This window comes from Heptranchias perlo, chromosome 33, assembly GCF_035084215.1.
Source record: "Heptranchias perlo isolate sHepPer1 chromosome 33, sHepPer1.hap1, whole genome shotgun sequence".
NCBI lineage: Eukaryota > Metazoa > Chordata > Chondrichthyes > Hexanchiformes > Hexanchidae > Heptranchias > Heptranchias perlo.
The window spans coordinates 32,021,372-32,044,729 of NC_090357.1; the positions used below are offsets into that span (position 1 = coordinate 32,021,372).

General features: G+C 43.9%; 1 protein-coding gene across 1 annotated transcript in view; it reads right to left on the reverse strand.

Annotated features, from left to right (window-relative positions):
- The window catches only part of acad8 (acyl-CoA dehydrogenase family, member 8), an 85,257-nt gene that overhangs the window by 34,511 nt on the left and 27,388 nt on the right, over nucleotides 1–23,358 (reverse strand). The window contains exons 3-6 of the mRNA XM_067971114.1: nucleotides 9,795–9,904; nucleotides 4,105–4,181; nucleotides 3,730–3,867; nucleotides 2,266–2,401 (exon numbers count right to left, since the gene is read on the reverse strand). Of these exons, the coding sequence (XP_067827215.1) occupies nucleotides 2,266–2,401; nucleotides 3,730–3,867; nucleotides 4,105–4,181; nucleotides 9,795–9,904 (461 nt within the window). The remainder of the gene's footprint in view (nucleotides 1–2,265; nucleotides 2,402–3,729; nucleotides 3,868–4,104; nucleotides 4,182–9,794; nucleotides 9,905–23,358) is intronic.

Genomic DNA, 23,358 nt, shown 5'->3' on the forward strand with positions numbered 1-23,358 from the left:
TCTGTGACCCTTGGTTTCCAACAGCCACCCAGACATCCAGCTTTCCCCAGTGTTTCTCACATGAAAATTGGGTTCATTTGTCTACTTGCTGGCACCTTACTCACAGTGAACATCACAGTGAACATCACAGTGCACCTCCCATCCCAATTCCTTTTCAAAAACTTCAGAATCTTCAAAACTTCCTGCAAGAGAAAGGACTAGAAATATCTTTATTTCTAAAATAAAACCTGAAAGGACGGTGGGAGCAGATTCAATAGTAACTTTTAAAAAGTAATTGGATAAATACTTGAAGGGGAGAAAATTGCAGGGCTGCCAAATACAAATACAGAAGATGCTGCCAAATACAAAGAGGAGGTAGTTGAGATACTGGATGGGCTAAAAATTGATAAAGGAGGTACCAGAAAGGCTGGCTGTACTTAAAGTAGATAAGTCACCCGGTCCAGATGGGAAGCATCCCAGGTTGCTGAGGGAAGTAAGGATGGAAATTGCGGAGGTACTGGCCATAATCTTCCAAACATCCGTAGATATGGGGGAGGTGCCAGAGGACTGGAGAATTGCAAATGTTACACCCTTGTTCAAAAAAGGATGTAAGGATAAACCCAGCAACTACAGGCCAGTCAGTTTAACCTCAGTGGTGGGGAAAGTTTCAGAAACGATAATCCGGGACAGAATTAACAGTCACTTGGACAAGTGTGGATTAATAAAGGAAAGCCAGCACGGATTTGTTAAAGGCAAATCCTGTTTAACTAACTTGATTGAGTTTTTTGATGAGGTAACAGAGAGGGTCGATGAGGGCAATGCGGTTGGTGTGGTGTATATGGACTTTCAAAAGGCGTTTGATAAAGTGCCGCATAATAGGCTTATCATCAAAGTTGATGCCTATGGAATAAAGGGGACGGTGGCAGCATGGATACGAAATTGGCTAAGTGACAGGAAGAGAGTAGTGGTGAACGGTTGTTTTTCAGACTGGAGGGAGGTGTACAGTGGTGTTCTCCAGCGGTCAGTACTAGGACCACTGCTTTTTTTTATATATATTAATGACTTGGACTTGGGTGTACAGGGCACAATTTCAAAATCTGCAGATGACACAAAACTTGGAGGGGTAGTGAACAGTGAGGAGGATAGTGATAGACTTCAAGAGGATATAGACAGGCTGGTGGAATGGGCGGACACGTGGCAAGTGAAATTCAATGCAGAAAAGTATGAAGTGATACAATTTGGTAGAAAGAACGAGGAGAGGCAATATAAACTAAATGGTACAATTCTAAAAGGGGTGCAGGAACAGAGAGATCTGGGGGTATATGTGCACAAATCATTGAAGGTGGCAGGGCAGGTTGAGAAAGCAGTTAAAAAAGCTTACAGGATCCTGGGCTTTATAAATAGAGGCATAGAGTATAAAAACAAGGAGGTTATGATGAACCTTTATAAAACACTGGTTCGGTCACAACTGGAGTATTCTGTCCAGTTCTGGGCACCGCACTTTAGGAAAGATGTGAAGGCCTTAGAGAGGGTGCAGAAGAGATTTACTAGAATGGTTCCAGGGATGAGGTACTTCAGATACGTGGAAAGACTGGAGAAGCTGGGGTTGTTTTCCTTAGAGCAGAGAAGGTTGAGAGGGTCTAGACAGAGTCGATAGAGAGAAATTGTTCCCATTGGCGGTAGAGTCAAGAACTAGAGGACATAGATTTAAAGTGGTTGGCAAAAGAACCAAAGGTGACATGAGGAAAAACTTTTTTACGCAGCGAGTTGTTATGATCTGGAATGCACTGCCCGAGGGGGTGTTGGAGGCAGATTCAATCATGGCTTTCAAAAGGGAACTGGATAAGTACATGAAAGGAAAAGCTTTGCAGGGCTACAGGGATAGGACAGGGGAGCGGGACTAGCTGGATTGCTCTTGCAGAGCTGGCACGGACTCGACGGGCCGAATGGCCTCCTTCTGTGCTGTAACCATTCTATGATTCTATGAAAGGACAGGGGAGTGGGACTAGCTGGACTGCTCTAGCAGAGAGCCAGGACAGGCACAATGGCCCGAATGGCCTCCTTCTGTACTGTAAGGTTTTATGATTCTATGAAACTCATTAATTAAATATATCAGAAGAAATGTTTTTCTAGGCCTGCCATTGAGAGGAACTGCTGCTGAAGGGAGTTAAAGAATGGAAGAATGGGTCAAAACAAGGCCTTGCATACAATGGTGGGAGAGCAACTGCCCAGCTGAGCCCCAAGAGGGTGCCCATTTATTTCTTTACCCGTCCCTAGTTTTCTTACCAATGTTAATTCTTCCTCCATTCAGTCCATTCATTGCTATAGAAAATCCATCACCTTCTGTTCCAATCATGTTGCTAACAGGCACCACGCAGTCCTCAAATATCACAGCTCGAGTTGGTTGGGAGTTCCATCCAACCTTAAACAACAAGACAGACGTGGGTGAAATGAGATTTGCTCAGTTTACAGATTCACATTTTTAGAGCATATAAACAAACGCCTTTCCCGGGGACTGAGTCAACAGGACAACCCAATTAAAGAGACGGGGACCAACTGTAATAAACTGGATAGCCAGGTGGTGAAGGACAGAATACTAGAGCCTGGTCTTCAGTTGCTTCCAAGCCTTTATTCATAGAGATCCACATCACCCACTCCACACCCTAGATCAGCTCTCTTATAAATGGGTACAAGACTTCCTAATTGATACACACCACCTGAATACAATTAACACTAACTGATATAAATCATATGGATACAATTAACACCAATCTGTACTTGATGGAGAGAGAACACGGCCCAATTAAAGAGACAGCAAGCAGATTTTAAAAAATTTGCATTGTGACTGTTTGATTAAACCTGGCTGTGTCTCAGTCAGACAGTAGGAAATTCTTTCTTGTTAGGCAAGGAGCATTGAAAAAGGAAAAAGAGGGAAAATTTTGATTTTTTTTGTTGCGATCACCAGTTTTTACCTCTTTAATCTACATTTTCTTCAATCAGCAGTTCTAATTTGCATAAATAAGCAGGCATTTAAATGATGTAAACGTATCATTGCATTAATTCTGCCAATTGTTTCCTGTCACTGCCTTTGTGCCCACTCTGCCCGCAGTTACCAGGAAGCAGCAGGTACCTTGTCCACCACACTTCTTCATATCTCAGATACCTTAACTGCACTACAACGATGCTAGCCCAGAAGGTAGCCAACGCCCATGCAACCTTATCCAGTAGGCCAGGGGAAAGTAAAGGGCGATACACTGTGAAGTAGAGGGGCTTTGAATATAACTCATTAAACGTAACGGTTACAATAGTGATTAGACATGCTAATTATTTACTGCAGCAAGCATAACCCTACAGGTGAATAAATGGAACAGTAAGCTCTCAATGGAACTTCTAGAACCTTCCTGCCATTGGGATTTTCTCCAGAGTAACTTTTAGTCATGAGTTAGGATACTAGAGGGATGAGCTTTTATGGGTTGAAAGGGCTTTTATTGTCTATGATTTTTGTTATAGTCTAGACTGAACGGGGAGACCCTCACCTGATTGTGAGACAGGCATAAGAACAGACATTCAACCTGAATGTGGCAGAAACTTGCAGTTTGAATGTAGAGGTAACTCTATTGAGGCGTCGATGAGAACTATCGGGACTGCCCTGACTGTGGCAGTCCGACCAGCCACCCTGCCAGAGCTAACTCTCACTCCTCGACACCCTCGGGAGGGAATCCACCCTGCTTCACACGAGCGGCTGTTTACCTTTTTCTCTTTCTTGCCGAAGCTGAGCCCAGGTGTATCTTTCTCCACCAACAAGCAGGAAATGCCTTTGGCACCTCTGTCTCCAGTCCTGCACATCAACACATACAGGTCCGTGTCCCCTCCACCACTGATAAAAGCCTGAAAAAGAAATGATGAGAGTTCCTGAATCAATAATCAGTCAGTCTGAAGACTGGCACTTCATGAACACTGAGCATCTCAAACAGCTGATCAGACGTCAAAACAAAATCAGGACATTACTGCAACCATTGACTGCTGCACTTGTAAAGAAAAAAAATGATTTAATAAGTTAAAAAAACACAAAAAGAAAACAAAAAACACTGTCCTTAGCAAACAAATCTCTTCCTGTTTTATTACCTTTGAGCCATTGAGAATGTAGTAATCGCCATCTCGTCTTGCTGTCGTTATTAGTGAAGCCGCATCGCTGCCACTTCCTGTTCGATGGAATCAGACAATATTACAGGAGCTGGCCGCAGATAACTTTCCACTTTCACTTTTACCCATTCCTTCCCACCTGACAACCCTTCAGAAGCTGCTTACACAGGATTATGTAATACTGAGTGTTCGGATATTTTGAAAGGAAATGACACAGGTCGGAAAGAAAATAAACTCCTGGTCACTGCCCGGCAACTCCTGGAAAGGAGAGGATGAACAGCTGCATGGTAGGCACCAACAATGACCAATCGGGTGAGGTGCTGCAAGGTGGCGGTGCCCCTGGAACGGTCACCCACCGAAAGTCAACTCCTTTGAGAGAGTCGGGGAGACAAATGAACAATGGTAGAAGGAGCCCATCGTGTCCATGCTGGCCGAAAAAGAGCTATCTAGCTTAATCCCACTTTCCAGCACTCGGTCCATAGTCCTGTAGGTTACGACACTTCAAATGCACATCCAAGTACTTTTTAAATATCCTGAGGGTTTCTGCCTCTCCCACCCTTTCAGGCAGTGAGTTCCAGACCCCACCACCCTCTGGGTGAAAACATTTTTCCTCAGCTCCCCTCTAATCCTTCGACCAATCGCTTTAAATCTTTGCCACCTAAGGGAAATAGATCCTCCCTATCCACTCTATCATGGCCCCTCATAATTTTATACACCTCAATTAAATCTCCCCTCAGCCTCCTCTGTTCCAATGAAAACAACCCCAGCCGATCCAATCTTTCCTCATAGCTAAAATTCTCCAATCCTGGCAACATCCTTGTAAATCTCCTCTGTACCCTCCCTAGTGCAATCATATCTTTCCTGTAATGTGGTGACCAGACCAGAACAGACAGAAAAATTGATGGACTGATAGAATTTGACAGTACACAAGGAGTTTGTTTGACCCAACTGCCTGTGTTGGCTCTCTGAAAGATCTATCCACTTAGTCCCATTTCCATGCCCTTTTCCCATACCCTTTTACATTTTTATTTTTCAAATATCCATTTCTCTTTTGAAAGCTCTTATGGATTCCGCATTTTTGTATCTGTGCACTGGCTTTTAGTGATTTGTGTACATGGACACCCAAATCCCTTTGCTCCTCCACAGTTCCCAGTCTCTTGCCATTTAGAAAAAATATTCCGAATTGTCATTCTCAGATCCAAAGTGGATGACCTCACACTTCCCCACATTGAACTCCATCTGCCACAGTTTTGTCCAATCACTTAATCTATCCCTTTGTAACTTTCTGCTCCCATCTACACAACACACTGTGCCTCCTACCTTAATGTCATCTGCAAACTTGGATATACAACTCTCTATTCCTTCATCCAGGTCATTGATAAATACAGTGAAAAGCTGAGGTCTTTGGGAACACCACTTGTCACATCCTGCCAATCAGAGAACGTTCCCTTTATCCCTTTCTGCCTCCTATCTCCCAACCAATTACTGACCCATGTCACAAGGTTACCTCCAATTCCATGTGCTCTTATCTTTGCTAATAATCTCTTCCGCAAACCTTATCAAATGCCTTCTGGAAGCCCATATAGGCAACACTCCCCTCTCCACCATGTTAATGACCTCCTCAAAATCAGTTAAAACCAGATCAGTCATACATGATAGTATCCAACTAAAAACAAGGACATATAAGGTAGCCAAACTTAGTGGGAGGATAGAAGATTGGGAATTCTTCAAAAGACAGCAAAAAGTAACTAAAGGATTGATTAAGAAAGGGAAGTTAGATTATGAAAAGAAATTAGCAAAAAATATAAAAACAGATAGCAAGAGTTTCTATAGTTATATAAAAAGAAAAAGGGTGGCTAAGGCAAACATAGGTCCCTTAGAGGATGAGACCGGGAAATTAATGGTGGGAAACATGGAGATGGCAAAAATGCTGAACAAATATTTTGTTTCAGTCTTTACAGTAGAGGACACTAAGAATATCCCAACACTGGACAAACAGGGGACTCTCGGGGGGGAGGAGCTAAATACGATTAAAATCACTCAAGAGATGGTACTCAGTAAAATAATGGGACTCAAGGCGGATAAATCCCCTGGACCTGATGGCTTCCATCCTAGGGTCTTGAGGGAAGTGGCAGTAGGGATTGTGGATGCTTTGGTGATAGTTTTCCAAAATTCCCTGGACTCAGGAGAGGTCCCGGCAGATTGGAAAACTGCTAATGTAACACCGTTATTTAAAAAGGGCAGTAGGCAGAAGGCTGGAAATTATAGGCCAGTTAGCTTAACATCTGTGGTGGGTAAAATTTTGGAGTCTATTATTAAGGAGACAGTAACGGAACATTTAGATAAGCATAATTTAATAGGACAAAGTCAGCATGGCTTTATGAAGGGGAAGTCATGTCTGACAAATTTGCTTGAGTTCTTCGAGGATATAACGTATAGGGTGGATAAAGGGGAACCAGTGGACGTAGTGTATTTAGACTTCCAGAAGGCATTCGACAAGGTGCCACATAAAAGATTATTACTTAAGATAAAAAATCACAGGATTGGGGGTAATATTCTGGCATGGGTGGAGGATTGGTTATCAAACAGGAAGCAGAGAGTTGGGATAAATGGTTCATTTTCGGACTGGCAACCAGTAACCAGTGGTGTTCCACAGGGGTCGGTGCTGGGTCCCCAACTCTTTACAATCTATATTAACGATTTGGAGGAGGGGACCGAGTGCAACATATCAAAATTTGCAGATGATACAAAGATGGGAGGGAAAGTAGAGAGTGAGGAGGACATAAAAAACCTGCAAGGGGATATAGACAGGCTGGGTGAGTGGGCGGAGATTTGGCAGATGCAATATAATATTAGAAAATGTGAGGTTATGCACTTTGGCAGGAAAAATCAGAGAGCAAGTTATTTTCTTAATGGCGAGAGACTGGAAAGTACTGCAGTACAAAGGGATCTGGGGGTCCTAGTGCAAGAAAATCAAAAAGTTGGTATGCAGGTGCAGCAGGTGATCAAGAAAGCCAACGGAATGTTGGCTTTTATTGCTAGGGGGATAGAATATAAAAACAAGGAGGTATTGCTGCAGTTATATAAGGTATTGGTGAGACCGCACCTGGAATACTGCATACAGTTTTGGTCTCCATACTTAAGAAAAGACATACTTGCTCTCGAGGCAGTACAAAGAAGGTTCACTCGGTTAATCCCGGGGATGAGGGGGCGGACATATGAGGAGAGGTTGAGTAGATTGGGACTCTACTCATTGGAGTTCAGAAGAATGAGAGGCGATCTTATTGAAACATATAAGATTGTGAAGGGTCTTGATCGGGTGGATGCAGTAAGGATGTTCCCAAAGATGGGTGAGACTAGAACTAGGGGGCATAATCTTAGAATAAGGGGCTGCTCTTTCAAAACTGAGATGAGGAGAAACTTCTTCACTCAGAGGGTGGTAGGTCTGTGGAATTTGCTGCCCCAGGAAGCTGTGGAAGCTACATCATTAGATAAATTTAAAACAGAAATAGACAGTTTCCTAGAAGTAAAGGGAATTAGGGGTTATGGGGAGCGGGCAGGAAATTGGACATGAAGCTGAGTTCGGATCGGTCAATGCCCTGTGGGTGGCGGAGAGGGCCCAGGGGCTATGTGGCCGGGTCCTGCTCCGACTTCTTGTGTTCTTTAGATTTGTGGTTGGGATCGGATCAGCCATGATCTTGTTGAATGGCGGAGCAGGCTCGAGGGGCCGATTGGCCTACTTCTGCTCCAATTTCTTATGTTCTTATGTTCTTATGACATTCCCTTCACAAATCCAAGCGGACTCTCCTTGATTAACTCATACTTGCTCAAGTGCGCAGTCATTCCATATAGATTCCAGCAAATTCTCCACAACTGACGTCAAATGACAGGTCTATAACGTCCTGGATTTTCCCTCCCTCCCTTCATTGATTATGGAGCGACATGTCCAATTTTTCAATCCAAAGACACATTTCCCAAACCAGGAGAGCTTTGGAAAATTATGACTAATGCACCTGCAATTTCCCACCTATATATGGGGTGGAAAGCATCAGGTCCTGGAGAGTTGTCTATCTTAAGTCTCGTTATTTTCTCCATTACCATTTTTTAAACTTATATTAAATCCACTATGTTCTCCCCTTGACTTATTTTTGGGTACCTCTTATTTTTGGCATTTTTTCCTCTTCCTCTACTGTGAAAATGGATACAATGTCCTCATTTAACAAGTTTGCTCTTTCCTTATTGTTCATTATAGTCTCCCCTGCACCTGTCTTTAATGGGCCCACATTCCTCTTAACCACTCACTTTCTCAATATATTTATAAAAACTTTTACTATCAGTTTTGATATCCCTCACAAGCTTTTTTTCATATTCCTTTTTGCTCCTCTCATTAATTTCTTTCTATCCCTTTGTTGCTTTTTTGAGCTCTCAGTCGGCTGGATTTCCACTTTTCCTTTTGTAATAGGAGTACCTGTTGCTTCTCCCCTCTTTTCTTCTCTCTGTTTTTTTCCAAAGTCTCGTTTGTCTTTTAGTTTAGAGTTCTGATGAAGGGAACTCTTGGAAACAGAAGTTGTCTTTTCTCCCTATTGGTGCTGACTGACCTGCTGTTTCCAATGTCTGTAGTTTTCTCTCTCTATTAGTCGAGTGACCAATGGCGGCTCTCTAGCACCTCCTTGTAACTTAGCACAAGGGCAATTTTGGAAACAGGCAACAGATGCTCAACTCCAGACAACACCTGTCTAAGAAACCAGAGAACAAGGGAGGGGGGGAAACCCAAATAAAGAGACAGGCTCGGGAGCATGCGCCCCACAACCTCAGTCGTCACTTGGAAATTTCCACTGTGCCATTCCACTCCGCATGGAGGGGTTTCCTGCACGGGCTGCTCCTGCATTGCCCTCATCTCCCGCCCGGACCATCATGCCATCTGGCAAAGGCCCCCAATGGAAGGCTCTCTACTCGGGAGTCCTCCCCTGCACTGTTGGGGATATGAGGTGGAGAGTGTTGCATGGAGCAGTGCCACAAACAGGCTGTCAAGCCGTTTTACGGACTCCCAGGCTGCCTTTAATTTCTGCGGCCTGGACGAGTCCCTTTTCCATATTTATATTGAGTGTAAGAGGTTGCAGCCCCTGTTTCAATGTTTGAGGGGGCTGCTCCTCAAGTTCTGGCTGCACTTCAGTCCCACACTCCTGATCTTTGGCCGCCCGGTGAGGAGGGGAGTGGGCAAGTCGGAGGATGTCCTCGTGGGTTTGCTCCTTGGCCTGGCCAAGGTGGCCATCTACAGGTCCAGGCTAGATGTGGCCCATGGGGGCAGTCGCTCCGACTGTCTGCCTCTCTTCTGCTGCGTTCCCGTGCCGGATGACCCTGGAGAAGGAGTAGGTCTGACAGTACGCTTGAGGCTTTCTGCGACCGGTGGACACTGCATAATAGACACGGACAATAAAATTATTATTTAATTGGGTTTAGTAATTGATAGCCAAGATGACATGGGTTGGCCTAGCGTCATCAGTAATGGGACACGTTTATACCCAACACCCTCCCCCCTTTTTAACAGACTTAAACTAAAAAAAATAAAGAAACAGAGATGAACCTCTGGTTAGTCAATGGAGAGAGCATTGTTAAACAGAATGTAAGGAGTATAGTTCCCTTTAAGAGATTTTTTTTGATTAAAATCAGACCTGGCTCAGTCAGACAGTAGGAAGCAAAGCTGTCCATGCTGCACAGTGTGGGACAGTGTGTGTGACGCTGCTCCTCACTCCCAAACGTGTCGATCATCCATGCACACATGCTGTAAAAGGGAAAGGAAACAGCTGAAGCTTTGATTGTAAACTGGCCCAGTGTCACCAGCACACACCCAGTCTCAGCCACAGCCCAGACTCATATGTACTGAAGCAGCATTCTTGTTTCGTTAAATAGTTCGACAAACTTCCTTTGCTCACAGAGTTAAGTGGTGAGCAGCAACTGAAAGCCAAGCTCCGTGGTTTGGGACAGAAGCTGCCCGTCTTCTCCTGGAATAGCTGTTGTTCTGCCACCCTCAAAGTCTGCCCGGATTGTCAACCACACTGGGACCGTCCTCGCACATTTCAGGAAGAATCTTCACAGATGACAATTTTGAAAGAAATGGGATTTGGTGGGACAGAGGGAGAAGGAAAGAGAGATAGAGAAATGTTCCATTGGCTACACTTGTCAAATTGGGCTGAAGCAACATACTGAAAACAGAAGAAGCCACAAACGCACAGAAGAGAGCTGATGAAGGGTCTGCCCCTAAAACATGAACCAGTTCCTCCTCCCCCCGGCTGAGCTGTTGTGAATTTCCATCATTTGTTTTTTTTCATTTCCCCCCATACATTTTATTGCAAGACATTAAACTTAATTTGCTAGATTCACTCTGAGCAGTTATGACAGGTAAGGGAATTAATGTTCTTAATTAAATACCAATAATCCATTATTGGATTATTTTCACCTGCTACCTGCTTTTTATTTTTTGTGAAAGACGAAAGCATGGGAAGGCAACAGGTATCAGGATTGGTGAACACACGGTAAAAATCTACAATCGAGTTAAATTGGCTCACAAGAGGTTAAATTCAGAGGATACAGGGCTGGGCAGATAGGATTCAGACAGAGTGTCTGAATCAGCCTGTTGTTGGGAACCCTAACCTACTATTTCTTAGTTCCCAGCTCAGGCTCAGACCTGCCGTCTCGCAGCCTTTGTTAGGTCTGACTGGCCTTGAACAAGGGGTTTTCTCTCCTTTTTACTAATTCTGATCCCTGGCACCCACCCGTGCTCAGCTGGTTGGGATATTTCAGAGGTTGTTCACACCTATTTTGGTTAAGACGACACAATTCATTTGAGCTCAGCAGGGGTAGCTCACCCGAAAGGCAATTAAACACAAAGCAAATATTCTGCCCACACTCTGGGTAGGGCAGTGGGTTTGGTATTCTGCCCACTCTGAGTAGGGCAGTGGGTTTGGTATTCTGCTCACACTCTGGGTCGGGCAGTGGGTTTGGTATTCTGCCCACACTCTGGGTCGGGCAGTGGGTTTGGTATTCTGCCCACACTCTGGGTCGGGCAGTGGGTTTGGTATTCTGCCCACTATCTGGGTAGGGCAGTGGGTTTAGTATTCTGCCCACACTCTGGGTAGGGCAGTGGGTTTGGTATTCTGCCCACACTCTGGGTAGGGCAGTGAGTTTGGTATTCTGCCCACACTCTGGGTAGGGCACTGAGTTTGGTATTCTGCCCACTATCTGGGTAGGGCAGTGGGTTTGGTATTCTGCCCACTATCTGGGTAGGGCAGTGGGTTTGGTATTCTGCCCACACTCTGGGTAGGGCACTGAGTTTGGTATTCTGCCCACACTCTGGGTAGGGCAGTGGGTTTGGTATTCTGCCCACTCTGGGTAGGGCAGTGGGTTTGGTATTCTGCCCACACTCTGGGTAGGGCAGTGGGTTTGGTATTCTGCCCACACTCTGGGTCGGGCAGTGAGTTTGGTATTCTGCCCACTCTGGGTAGGGCAGTGGGTTTGGTATTCTGCTCACACTCTGGGTAGGGCAGTGGGTTTGGTATTCTGCCCACACTCTGGGTAGAACATAGGAAACATAGGAAGATGGGAACAGGAGTAGGCCATTCAGACCCTCAAGCCTGTTCCACCATTCAATGAGATCTTGGCTGAGCTGTGATCTAACTCCATATACCCGCCTTTGCTCCACAACCCTTAATACCTTTGGTTAACAAAAATCTATCAATCTCAGATTTAAAATTAACAATTGATCTACAGGTTCAAATTCAAATTGGAAGGTATGACATGATAGCTGTTACTGAGACATGGCTGCAGGATGGTCAGGATTGGGAACTAAATAAACCAGGTTATAAGGTCTACAGGAGAGATAGGGAAAATGGAAGAGGGGGAGGAGTAGCCTTAATGATTAGAGATGAAATCACTTCAATGATAAAGGAGGATATAACGAGAGGTAAGCAGCCAACAGAGACCTTATGGGTTGAATTGAGAAATAGGAAAGGATCTAAGACTATAGTGGGAGTTGTATATAGGAGCCCTGGCAGCAGCTCTGAAGTGCGAGATTGTATAAATGCAGAGATTAGACAAGCGTGTAAGAAAGGCATAGTGGTCTTAATGGGGGACTTTAACCTTCACATAGATTGGGAAAAGCAGACCAGCAACTGTCAGAAAGGTAGTGAATTTCTTGAGTGTGTCTGGGATAGTTTTCTGCAGCAGTATGTCCTAGAGGCAACAAGGGGGTAAGCCATACTAGATTTAGTAGTGAGTAATGAACCAGATTTAGTTAACGGCTTAACTGTGCGTGAACATCTATCCAATAGTGATCATAACATGATCGAGTTCAATGTAAACAATTTTACAACACCAAGTTATAGTCCAGCAATTTTATTTTAAATTCACAAGCTTTCGGAGATTTTCTCCTTCCTCAGGCAAATGTTTGTAGTGTTTGAATCAATGTAGTGTTTGAAAGGGAAAAAAGTGAATCAACTGCTAAGATTCTAGACTTGGGCAAGGCCGACTTCAATGGGATGAGACAGAGACTGTCCACAGTAAACTGGGCAAATCTGTTAATGGGTAAAACGACTGATGATCAGTGGGAAATGTTTATAGAAACATTTAACGTGGTACAGAATTGGTTTATACCCCTGAGGGGCAAGAACTCTACTTGCCAAAAAAAACAGCCATGGACAACTAAAGAGGTAAGGGACAGTATAAGACATAAGGAAAGGGCATACAAAAAGGCAAAAAATGGCACAGATCCTGGCGAATGGGAAAGAAACAAAGATCAACAAAGGGTCACAAAACAGATAGTAAGAGCTACAAAAAGAGAGTATGAAATGAAACTCTCAAGGGATATCAAAACCAATACAAAGAACTTTTATAGTTATATTAGGAAAAAGAGGGTGGTCAGGAGCAGTGTTGGCCCCTTAAAAACTGAAAGTGGGGATATTGTCATTGACAATGGGGAAATGTTGAATAATTACTTTGCGTCAGTATTTACAGTCGAAAAAGAGGATAGCATGCTGGAAATCCCAAGAAAACTTATATTGAATCGGGGACAGGGACTCGATAAAATTAACATAAGTAAAGCAACAGTAATGAAGAAAATAATAGCACTAAAGAGTGACAAATCTCCAGGACCAGATGGTTTCCATCCCAGGGTTTTAAGGGAAGTAGGTGAGCACATTGCAGATGCCCTAACTATAATCTTTCAAAGTTCTCTAGATTCAGGAACTGTCCCTCTAGATTGGAAAATTGCACATGTCACTCTGCTTTTTAAGAAAGGAAAGAGAGGGAAACCGGGGAATTATAGACCAGTTAGCCTAACATCTGTTGTGGGGAAAATGCTGGAGTCTATAATTAAGGATAGGGTGACTGAACACCTTGAGAATTTTCAGTTAATCAGAGAGAGCCAGCATGGATTTGTGAAAGGTAGGTCGTGCCTGACAAACCTGATTGAATTTTTTGAAGAGGTGACTAAAGTAGTGGACAGGGGAATGTCAATGGATGTTATTTATATGGATTTCCAGAAGGCATTTGATAAGGTCCCACATAAGAGACTGTTAGCTAAGATAGAAGCCCATGGAATCGAGGGAAAAGTACGGACTTGGTTAGGAAGTTGGCTGAGCGAAAGGCGACAGAGAGTAGGGATAATGGGAAGGTACTCACATTGGCAGGATGTGACTAGTGGAGTCCCGCAGGGATCTGTCTTGGGGCCTCAATTATTCACAATATTTATTAATGCCTTAGATGAAGGCATAGAAAGTCTCATATCTAAATTTGCCGATGACACAAAGATTGGTGGCATTGTAAGCAGTGTAGGTGAAAACATAAAATTACAAAGCGATATTGATAGATTAGGTGAATGGGCAAAACTGTGGCAAATGGAATTCAATGTAGACAAATGTGAGGTCATCCACTTTGGATCAAAAAAAGGATAGAACAGGGTACTTTCTAAATGATAAAAAGTTAAAAACAGTGGATGTCCAAAGGGACTTAGGGGTTCAGGTACAGAGATCATTGAAGTGTCATGAACAGGTGCAGAAAATAATCAAGAAGGCAAATGGAATGCTGGCCTTTATATCTGGAGGACTAGAGTACAAGGGGGCAGAAGTTATGCTGCAGCTATACAAAACCCTGGTTAGACCGCACCTGGAGTACTGTGAGCAGTTCTGGGCACCGCACCTTCGGAAGGACATATTGGCCTTGGAGGGAGTGCAGCGTTGGTTTACTAGAATGATACCCGGACTTCAAGGGTTAAGTTACGAGGAAAGATTACACAATTGGGGTTGTATTCTCTGGAGTTTAGAAGGTTAAGGGGTGATCTGATTGAAGTTTATAAGATATTAAGGGGAACGGATAGGGTGGATAGAGAGAAACTATTTCCGCTGGTTGGGGATTTTAGGAGTAGGGGGCACAGTCTAAAAATTAGAGCCAGCTCTTTCAGGAGTGAGATTAGAAAACATTTCTATACACAAAGGGTGGTAGAAGTTTGGAACTCTCTTCCGCAAACGGCAATTGATACTAGCTCAATTGCTAAATTTAAATCTGAGCTAGATAGCTTTTTGGCAACCAAAGGTATTAAGGGATATGGGCCAAAGGCAGGTATATGGAGTTAGATCACAGATCAGCCATGATCTTATCAAATGGCGGAGCAGGCACGAGGGGCTGAATGGCCTATTCCTGTTCCTATGTTCCTATGATCTAGGATCAACTGCCGTCTGTGGAAGAGAGTTCCAAACTTCTCCCACCCTTTGCCTGTAGAAGTGTTTCCAAACTTCACTCCTGAAAGTCCTGGCTCTAATTTTTATGCTGTGTCCCCCAGTCCTAGATTCCCCAACCAGCAGAAATAGTTTCCCTCTATCTACCCCATCAGTTTCCCCTTAATATCTTGAAATCTTCAATCAAATCACCCCTTAATCTTCTAAATTCCAGGAAATACAACCCTAGTTTGTCTAATCTCTCCTCGTAATTTAACCCTTGGAGTCCAGGTATCATTCTAGTAAATCTACGCTGCACTCTGTCCAAGGCCAATATGTCCTTCCTAAGGTGCAGTGCCCAGAACTGAATACAGTACTCCAGGTGCGGTCTAACCAGGGCTTTGTATAGCTGCAGCATAACTTCTATCCCCTTGTATTCTAGTCCTCTAGATATAAAGGCCAGCATTCCATTAGCCTTTTTGATTATTTTCTGTACATGTCCATGACATTTTAATGATCTATGTACATGGACCCCTAAGTCTCCTTGGACCTCCACTGTTTCGAGCTTTTCACCATTTAGAAAGTACTCTGATTCTATCCTTCTTCGGTCCAAAGTGGATGACCTCACACTTGCCTACATTGATATCCATTTGCCACAGTTTTGCCCATTCACTTAATCTATTAATATCTCTCTCAAATTTTATGCTTCCATCTACACTGCTTACAATGCTGCCTATCTTTGTGTCATCAGCAAACTTGGATATGTGGCTCTCTATCCCATCATCTAAGTCGTTAATAAAAACAGTGAATAGTTGAGGCCCAACACAGATCCCTGTGGGACACCACTAGTCACATCCTGCCAATTTGAGTACCTGCCCATTATCCCTACTCTCTGTCTCCTGCCGTTCAGCCAATTTCCTAACCAGGTCAATAATTTGCCCTCAATTTCATGAGTTTCAACTTCAGCTAACAATCTCTTATGAGGGACTTTTATCAAATGCCTTCTGGAAGTCCATATAAACAACATCCATAGACATTCCCCTGTCCACTACTTTAGTCACCTCCTCAAAAAATTCAATCAGGTTCGTCAGGCATGACCTACACTTTACAAATCCATGCTGGCTCTCTCTGATCATCTGAAAATTTTCAAGGTGTTCAGCCTATCCTTAATTATAGACTCTAGTAAATTCCCATCAACAGATAGTAGACGAACTGGTCTATAATTCCCTGGTTTCCCCCTCTCACCTTTCTTAAATAGCGGAGTGACAGGTGCAATTTTCCAATCTAAAAGAACCAATCCTGAATCGAGAGAACTTTGGAAGATGATAGGGCATCTACAATGTTCTCACCTACTTCCTTTAACACCTTGGGATGGAAACCATCTGGTCCTGGGGATTTGTCATTCTTCAGTGCCATTATTTTCTTCATTACCGTTAATTTGCTTACGTTAATTATAGTGAGTCCCTGTCCCTGATTCAAAATTAGTTTCATTGAGGTGTCAGGCATGCTAATCTTTTCCTCTACTGTAAATACTGACGCAAAGTAATTATTTAACATGCCTGCCATTTCCTTATTTTCATTTACAATATCACTATTATCAGTTTTTAAGGGGCCCACATTGCTCTTGATCACCCTCTTTTTCCTAATATAATTGTGAACATTTTTGTGTTGATTTTGATATCCCTTACAAGTTTCTTCTCATACTCCCTTTTGTAGCTGGTCTTTGAATCTCTCCCAGTCGCCAGGATCTGTGCTGTTTTTTACATTTTTGTATGCTTTTTCGTTTAGTTTTATGTTGTCCCTTACCTCTTTTGTCATCCATGGTTGTTTTTTTGGTAAGATGAGCTTGTTCTGTATCACGTTAAATTTCTTTTTCAACACCTCCAACTGATCTTCCGTCATTTTACTCATAAACAGATTTGCCCAGTTTACTGTGGACAGTCTCTCTCTCATAGAATCATAGAATGATTACATCACGGAAGGAGGCCATTTGGCCCGTTGAGTCCGTGCCGGCTCTATGCAAGAACAATCCAGCTAGTGCCACTTCCCCGCAGCCCTGAATTTTTTTTTCCCTTCAAGTACTTATCCAGTTCCCTTTTGAAGGCCATGATTGAATCTGCCTCCACCACCCCCTCGGGCAGTGCATTCCAGATCATAACCACTCGCTGTGTAAAAAAGATTTTTCTCATGTCGCCTTTGGTTTTTTTGCCAATCACCTTAAATCTATGTCCTCTGGTTCTTGACCCCTCTGCCAATGGGAACAGTTTCTCTCTATCTACTCTGTCCAGACCCTTCATGATTTTGAATATCTCTATCAAATCTCCTCTCAACCTTCTCTGCTCTAAGGAGAACAACCCCAGCTTCTCTAGTTTATCCACGTAACTGAAGTCCCTCATACCTGGAATCATTCTAGTAAATCTCTTCTGCACCCTCTCTAAGGTCTTCACATCCTTCCTAAAGTGTGATGCCCAGAACTGGATACAACACTCCAGTTGTGGCCGAACCAGTGTTTTATAAAGATTCATCATAACTTCCTTGCTTTTGTACTCTATGCCTCTATTTATAAAGCCCAGGATCCCATTTGTTTTCTTAACCGCTTTCTCAACCTGCTCTGCCACCTTCAACAATTTGTGCACAAATACCACCAGATCTCTCTGTTCCTGTACCCCTTTTAAAATTGCACCCTTTAGTTTACATTGCCTCTCCTCGTTCTTTCTACCGAAATGTATCACTTCACACTTCTCTGTGTTGAATTTCATCTGCCACGTGTCCGCCCATTCCACCAGCATGTCTATGTCCTCTTGAATCATAGAAAGGTTACAGCATGGAAGGAGGCCATTCAGCCCATCGAGTCCATGCTGGCTCTATGCAAGAGCAATCCAGCTAGTCCCACTCCCCCGCCCTAGCCCGTAGCCCTGCAAATTTTTTCCTTTCAAGTACTTATCCAGTTCCCTTTTGAAGGTCATGATTGAATCTGCCTCAACCACCCCCTCGAACAGTGCATTCCAGATCCTAACCACTCGCTGTGTAAAAAAGTTTTTCCTCATGTCACATTTGGTTCTTTTGCTAATCACCTTAAATCTATGTCCTCTGGTTCTTGACCCTTCCGCCAATGGGAACAGTTTCTCTCTATCTACTCTGACTAGACCCTTCATGATTTTAAATACCTCTATCAAATCTCCTCGCAACCTTCTCTGTTCCAAGGTGAACAATCCCAGCTTCTCCAGTCTATCCACGTAACTAAAGTCCCTCATTCCTGGAATCATTCCAGTAAATCTTTTCTGCACCCTCTCTAAGGCCTTCACATCCTTCCTAAAGTGCGGTGCCCAGAACTGGATACAATACTTCAGTTGTGGCCGAACCAATGTTTTATAAAGGTCCATCAGGACTTCTATACTTTTTTACTCTATGCCTCTATTTATAAAGCCCAGGATCCCGAATGCTTTTTTAACCACTTTCTCAGCCTGCCCTGCCACCTTCAATGATTTGTGCACATATACCCCCAGATCTCTCTGTTCCTCTACCCCTTTGAGAGTTGTGCCCTGTAGGTAATATTGCCTCTCCTCGTTCTTCCTACTGAAATATATCACTTCACATTTTTCTGCGTTAAATTTCATCTGCCACGTGTCTGCCCATTCCACCAGCCTGTCGATATCCTCTTGAAGTCTATCACTATCCTCCTCACTGTTTATTACCCTTCCAAATTTTGTGTCCTCTGCTAATTTTGAAATTGTGCCCTGTACACCCAAGTTCAAGTCATTAATATATATCAAAAAAAGCAGTGGTCCCAGCACCGACCCCTGGGGAACACCACTGTACACCTCCCTCCAGTCCGAGAAACAACCGTTCACCACTACGCTCTGTTTCTTGTCACTTAGCCAATTTTGTATCCATGCTGCCACTGCCCCTTTTATTCCATGGGCTTCAATTTTGATGACAAGCCTATTATGCGGCATTTTATCAAACACCTTTTGGAAGTCCATATACACCACATCAATTGCACTGCCCTCATCAGCCCTCTCTGTTACCTCATCAAAAAACTCAATCAAGTTGGTTAAACACGATTTGCCTTTAACAAATCCGTGCTGGCTTTCCTTTATTAATCCACACTTGTCCAAGTGACTGCTAATTCTGTCCCGGATTATCGTTTCTAAAAGTTTCCCCACCACTGAGGTTAAACTGACTGGCCTGTAGTTGCTGGGTTTATCCTTACACCCTGTAAGGGTGTAACATTTGCAATTCTCCAGTCCTCTGGCCCCACCCCCTATCTCAGGAGGATTGGAAGATTATGGCCAGCACCTCCACAATTTCCACCTTGCTTCACTTTTTTACCCAGCGAGTGGTTATGATCTGGAATGCACTGCCAGAGGGGGTGGTGGAGGCAGATTCAATCATGGCCTTCGAAAGGGAACTGGATAAGTACTTGAAAGGAAAAAATATGCAGGGCTACGGGGATAGGGCGGGGGAGTGGGACTAGCTGGATTGCTCTTGCACAGGGCCAGCACGGACTCAACGGGCTGAATGACCTATTTCCAAGCTGAAATCTTTCTATGATTCAGCAACCTAGGATGCATCCCATCCGAATGGTGACATTTACTTTAAGTACAGCCAGCCTTTCTAGTACCTCCTCTTTATCAATTTTTAGCCTATCCAGTATCTCGACTACCTTCTCTTTTACTGTGACTTTGGCAGCATCTTCTTCCTTGGTGAAGACAGATGCAAAGTACTCATTTAGTACCTCGGCCATGCCCTCTGCTTCCATGCAGAGATCTCCTTTTTGGCCCCTAATCAGCCCCACCCCTCCTCTTACCACCTGTTTACTGTTTACATGCCTGTAGAAGACTTTTGGATTCCCTTTTATGTTGGCTGCCAGTCTATACTCATATTCTCTCTCTTTGCCCCTTATTTTCTTTCTTGCCTCCCCTCTGTACTTTCTATATTCTGCCTGGTTCTCACTTGTATTATCAACCTGACATCTGTCATACGCCCTTTTTTTCTGCTTCATCTTACTCACTATCTCTTTTGTCATCCAGGGAGCTCTAGCTTTAGTTGCCCTACCTTTCTTCCTCGTGGGAATGTGCTTAGACTGTACCTGAACCATCTCCTGTTTAAAGGCTGCCCAATGTTCAATTACAGTTTTGCCTGCCGATCTTTGATTCCAATTTACCCGGGCCAGATCTGTTCTCATCCCATTGAAATTGGCCCTCCTCCAATTGTGTAATTTTACTTTAGAGTGGTCCATGTCCTTTCCCATAACTAATCTAAACCTTATGATACGGTGATCGCTGCTCCCTTAATGTTTCCCCACTGACACTTGCTCCACTTGGCCCGCCTCATTTCCCAGAACCCAAATGCAACAATGCCTTCTTCCTCGTTGGACCGGAAACATGCTGGTCAAGAAAGTTCTCCTGAACACGCTTCAAAAATTCCTCCCCCTCTTTGTCCCTTACACTATTACTATCCCACTCTATATTAGGATCATTGAAGTCCCCCATTATCACTACTCTATGGTTCTTGCACCTCTCTGTAATTTCCCTGCAAATTTGCTCCTCTATATCCTTCCCACTAGTTGGTGGCCTATAGAATACACCCAGCAGTGCAATGGAGCCTTTATTTTTTCTTAACTCTAACCAAATAGATTCTGTCCTTGACCCCTCCAGGACACTCTCTCTCTCCAGCACTGCAATATTCTCCAATACTGCCACCCCCCCACCCCCCCCATCCTTTCTTTCCTTCCCTATCTTTCCTGAACACCTTGTATCCAGGAATATTTAGTACCCAATCTGGCCTTTTTTTGAGCCAGGTCTCTGTTATCGCCACAACATCATATTCCCATGTGGCTATTTGCGCCTGCAGCTCACCAACCTGGTTTACCACATTTCGTGTGTTCACCCACATGCACTGTAAACCAGCTTACACCGTCTCGTATTCTCTCTTAGTCTGATCCCATCTAACACCGTACTATTTCTTACTCTAGTGCTATCTGTCTCTCCCAATCCTTTGAGCACCTTGTTTCACCTTTCCAATGCTACATCCTGGTGCCAAACCCTCTGCCAAATTAGTTCAAACCCTCCCCCACAAAACTAGCAAACCTCCTCGCATGGACATTGGTCCCAGCTCTGTTGATCCCATTAAAGTCAGCCTTACCTAAATTTAGAATCTTAGTAGCTGTTACGGGTTTCTCCCTTTCAAACACAACGTTGAGCTGGATCATATAATGATCGCTATTAGATAAATGTTCATGGACCGTTAGGCTGTTAACTAAATCTGGCTCATTACTCATTATTACATCTAATATGGCCTGCCCCCTTGTTGGTTCTAGGACATATTGTTGCAGAAAGCTGTCCTGAACACACAAGAAATTCGTTACCTTTCTTACATGAGCTCGTCTACTTATCCCAATCTATATGAAAGTTAAAATCCCCTATTAAAACCACACTGCCTTTGTTACATGCTTGTCTAATATCTGCATTTATACATTCTGCCACTTCACAGTTGCTACCAGGGGGCCTACACACAACTCCCACCACAGTCCTAAATCCTTTTCTATTTCTTAATTCTACCCATAAAGTCCCACTGCCTGCTTACCTCTCGTATCATTGAAGTAATTTCAATCCTTAATCGCTAAGGCTACTCCTCCCCCTCTATCCGTTTCCCTATCCTCCCTGTAGACCTTATAACCTGGTATATTAACTTCCCAGTCCGGACCGTCTTGCAGCCATCTCTCAGTAATGGCCGCCATGTCGTACCCTCTAAGTTGAATTTGCGCCTGGAATTGATTCAGTTTGTTCCTTATACTCTGTGTGTTTGTATAAAGAACGCTTATTTGGGCCTCACACCCGAACCTGTTCTTCTGCTCTAATGTTATTTTCCTCGCACATTTCTTATTTCCCTCTCCTGATTTAATTACTTTACATCTTATAGTTTTCCCTTTACCTGTAGTGCCGATCACTCTACTCTCTTCCTTTTCGTTTGTTTTAGAATGATTATTTATACTACCTTTTCTACCCGAATCCCCACTCCCCCCATTTACTAGTTTAAAGTCCCTGTGACCGCCCTATTTATCCTTTCCGCTGGGACCCTGGGCCCAGCCCGGTTCAGGTGGAGCCCGGCCCAACGGTCCAGTTCCTTCCTGTCCTGGTGCCAGGGTCCCATGAAATGGAACCCCTCTTTCCCACACCACTCCTTCAGCCATGTGTTCACCTCTCTAATCTGCTTATCCCTACACCAATTTGCACGTGACTTATAATCCAGAGGTTATAACCCTTGAGGTCCTGTTTTTTTAATTTAACTACTGGTACTCTCCGAACAAGACATCTTGCCTGCTCTTTCCTATGTTGTTGGTCCCAACATGGACCATAATGACTGGATCCTCCCCCTCCCTCTCCAATATCCTTTCAAGCCGGTTTGAGATGTCCCTCACGCTGGCACCAGGTAGGCAACATACCATGTGGGACTCTCGATCCTGCTTACGAAGGATGCTATCTGGCCCACTAATTACTGAATCCCCTACAACTACCACATTGCGGTTCTCCTCCTCCCCCTCGCTTTGGACAGCCTCCTGCTCCAAGGTGCCATTGTCAGTATTCTGACTGTCCTTCTGACAGTCTTTATCCTTTTCCTCACAGGTAGCGAGTACATTGGACCTGTTGGACAGGATCAGTTTCTGCGGATCCTCATTCTCTATCTCATCTGGATTCCCCTTGTACTCTGTACACTATCGGTCACACCAACCCCATTCTGATCCTGTACCTCTCTACGAGGGGCGACTGAGGTCTGGAGCAAACTGTCCAGATACTCCGTCCCCTCCCTTATGTGTCGGAGTGTCTCCAATTCGCACTCTAGCTCAGTGACACTGAGCCGGAGAGATTCAAGCGGAGACATCTACTGCAGATGTTTTCGCTCGGGACATTCTCGCTGTCCACAAACTCCCACATACAGTCTAGTCACACAACCTGCTCTCCCATATCTTAGTCTAGATTTATTTATAGATAATTACTTTTTAGTCTGTTTTAGCTTATTTGTAAATTTTTAAAGTTAGCATCTCCTTCCCCCTCGACACCTAATTCCCATTCGGTTCACGATCCACTCTTGTTCACAATGTGCTCTGTGCTTCAGCAGATAGCTTCTAATAACGCCAGTTACAACTGCTCAATCAGCTTCCAGCTCACGGTAATTACCCCCTGTTCAGGCGATCACTTGCAGCTCATTAACTGTTATCTCTTAACTGCTACTGACTTGCAGTTTCTGCTAACCGTTAACTAACTTGCAGTTTGTCTTAAAGTTTTAAAGCAGTGGATTTGGTGCTCTGCCCATTATCTGGGTAGAGCAGGTGGTTTCGTATTCTGCCCAGTATCTGATTCTTATGTCAAAGGGGTCCCATTGTTACAACCCCTCCCCCAGGTTACATTATCTCATTTAGATATTGGACAGCACAACTTAACTCCCGTACTTAACATGCACGAGGTTAATTTGCAGGAGTAACGTGTGGCACTAAACCTATGAGAATATCTACTACACTCCCACAACT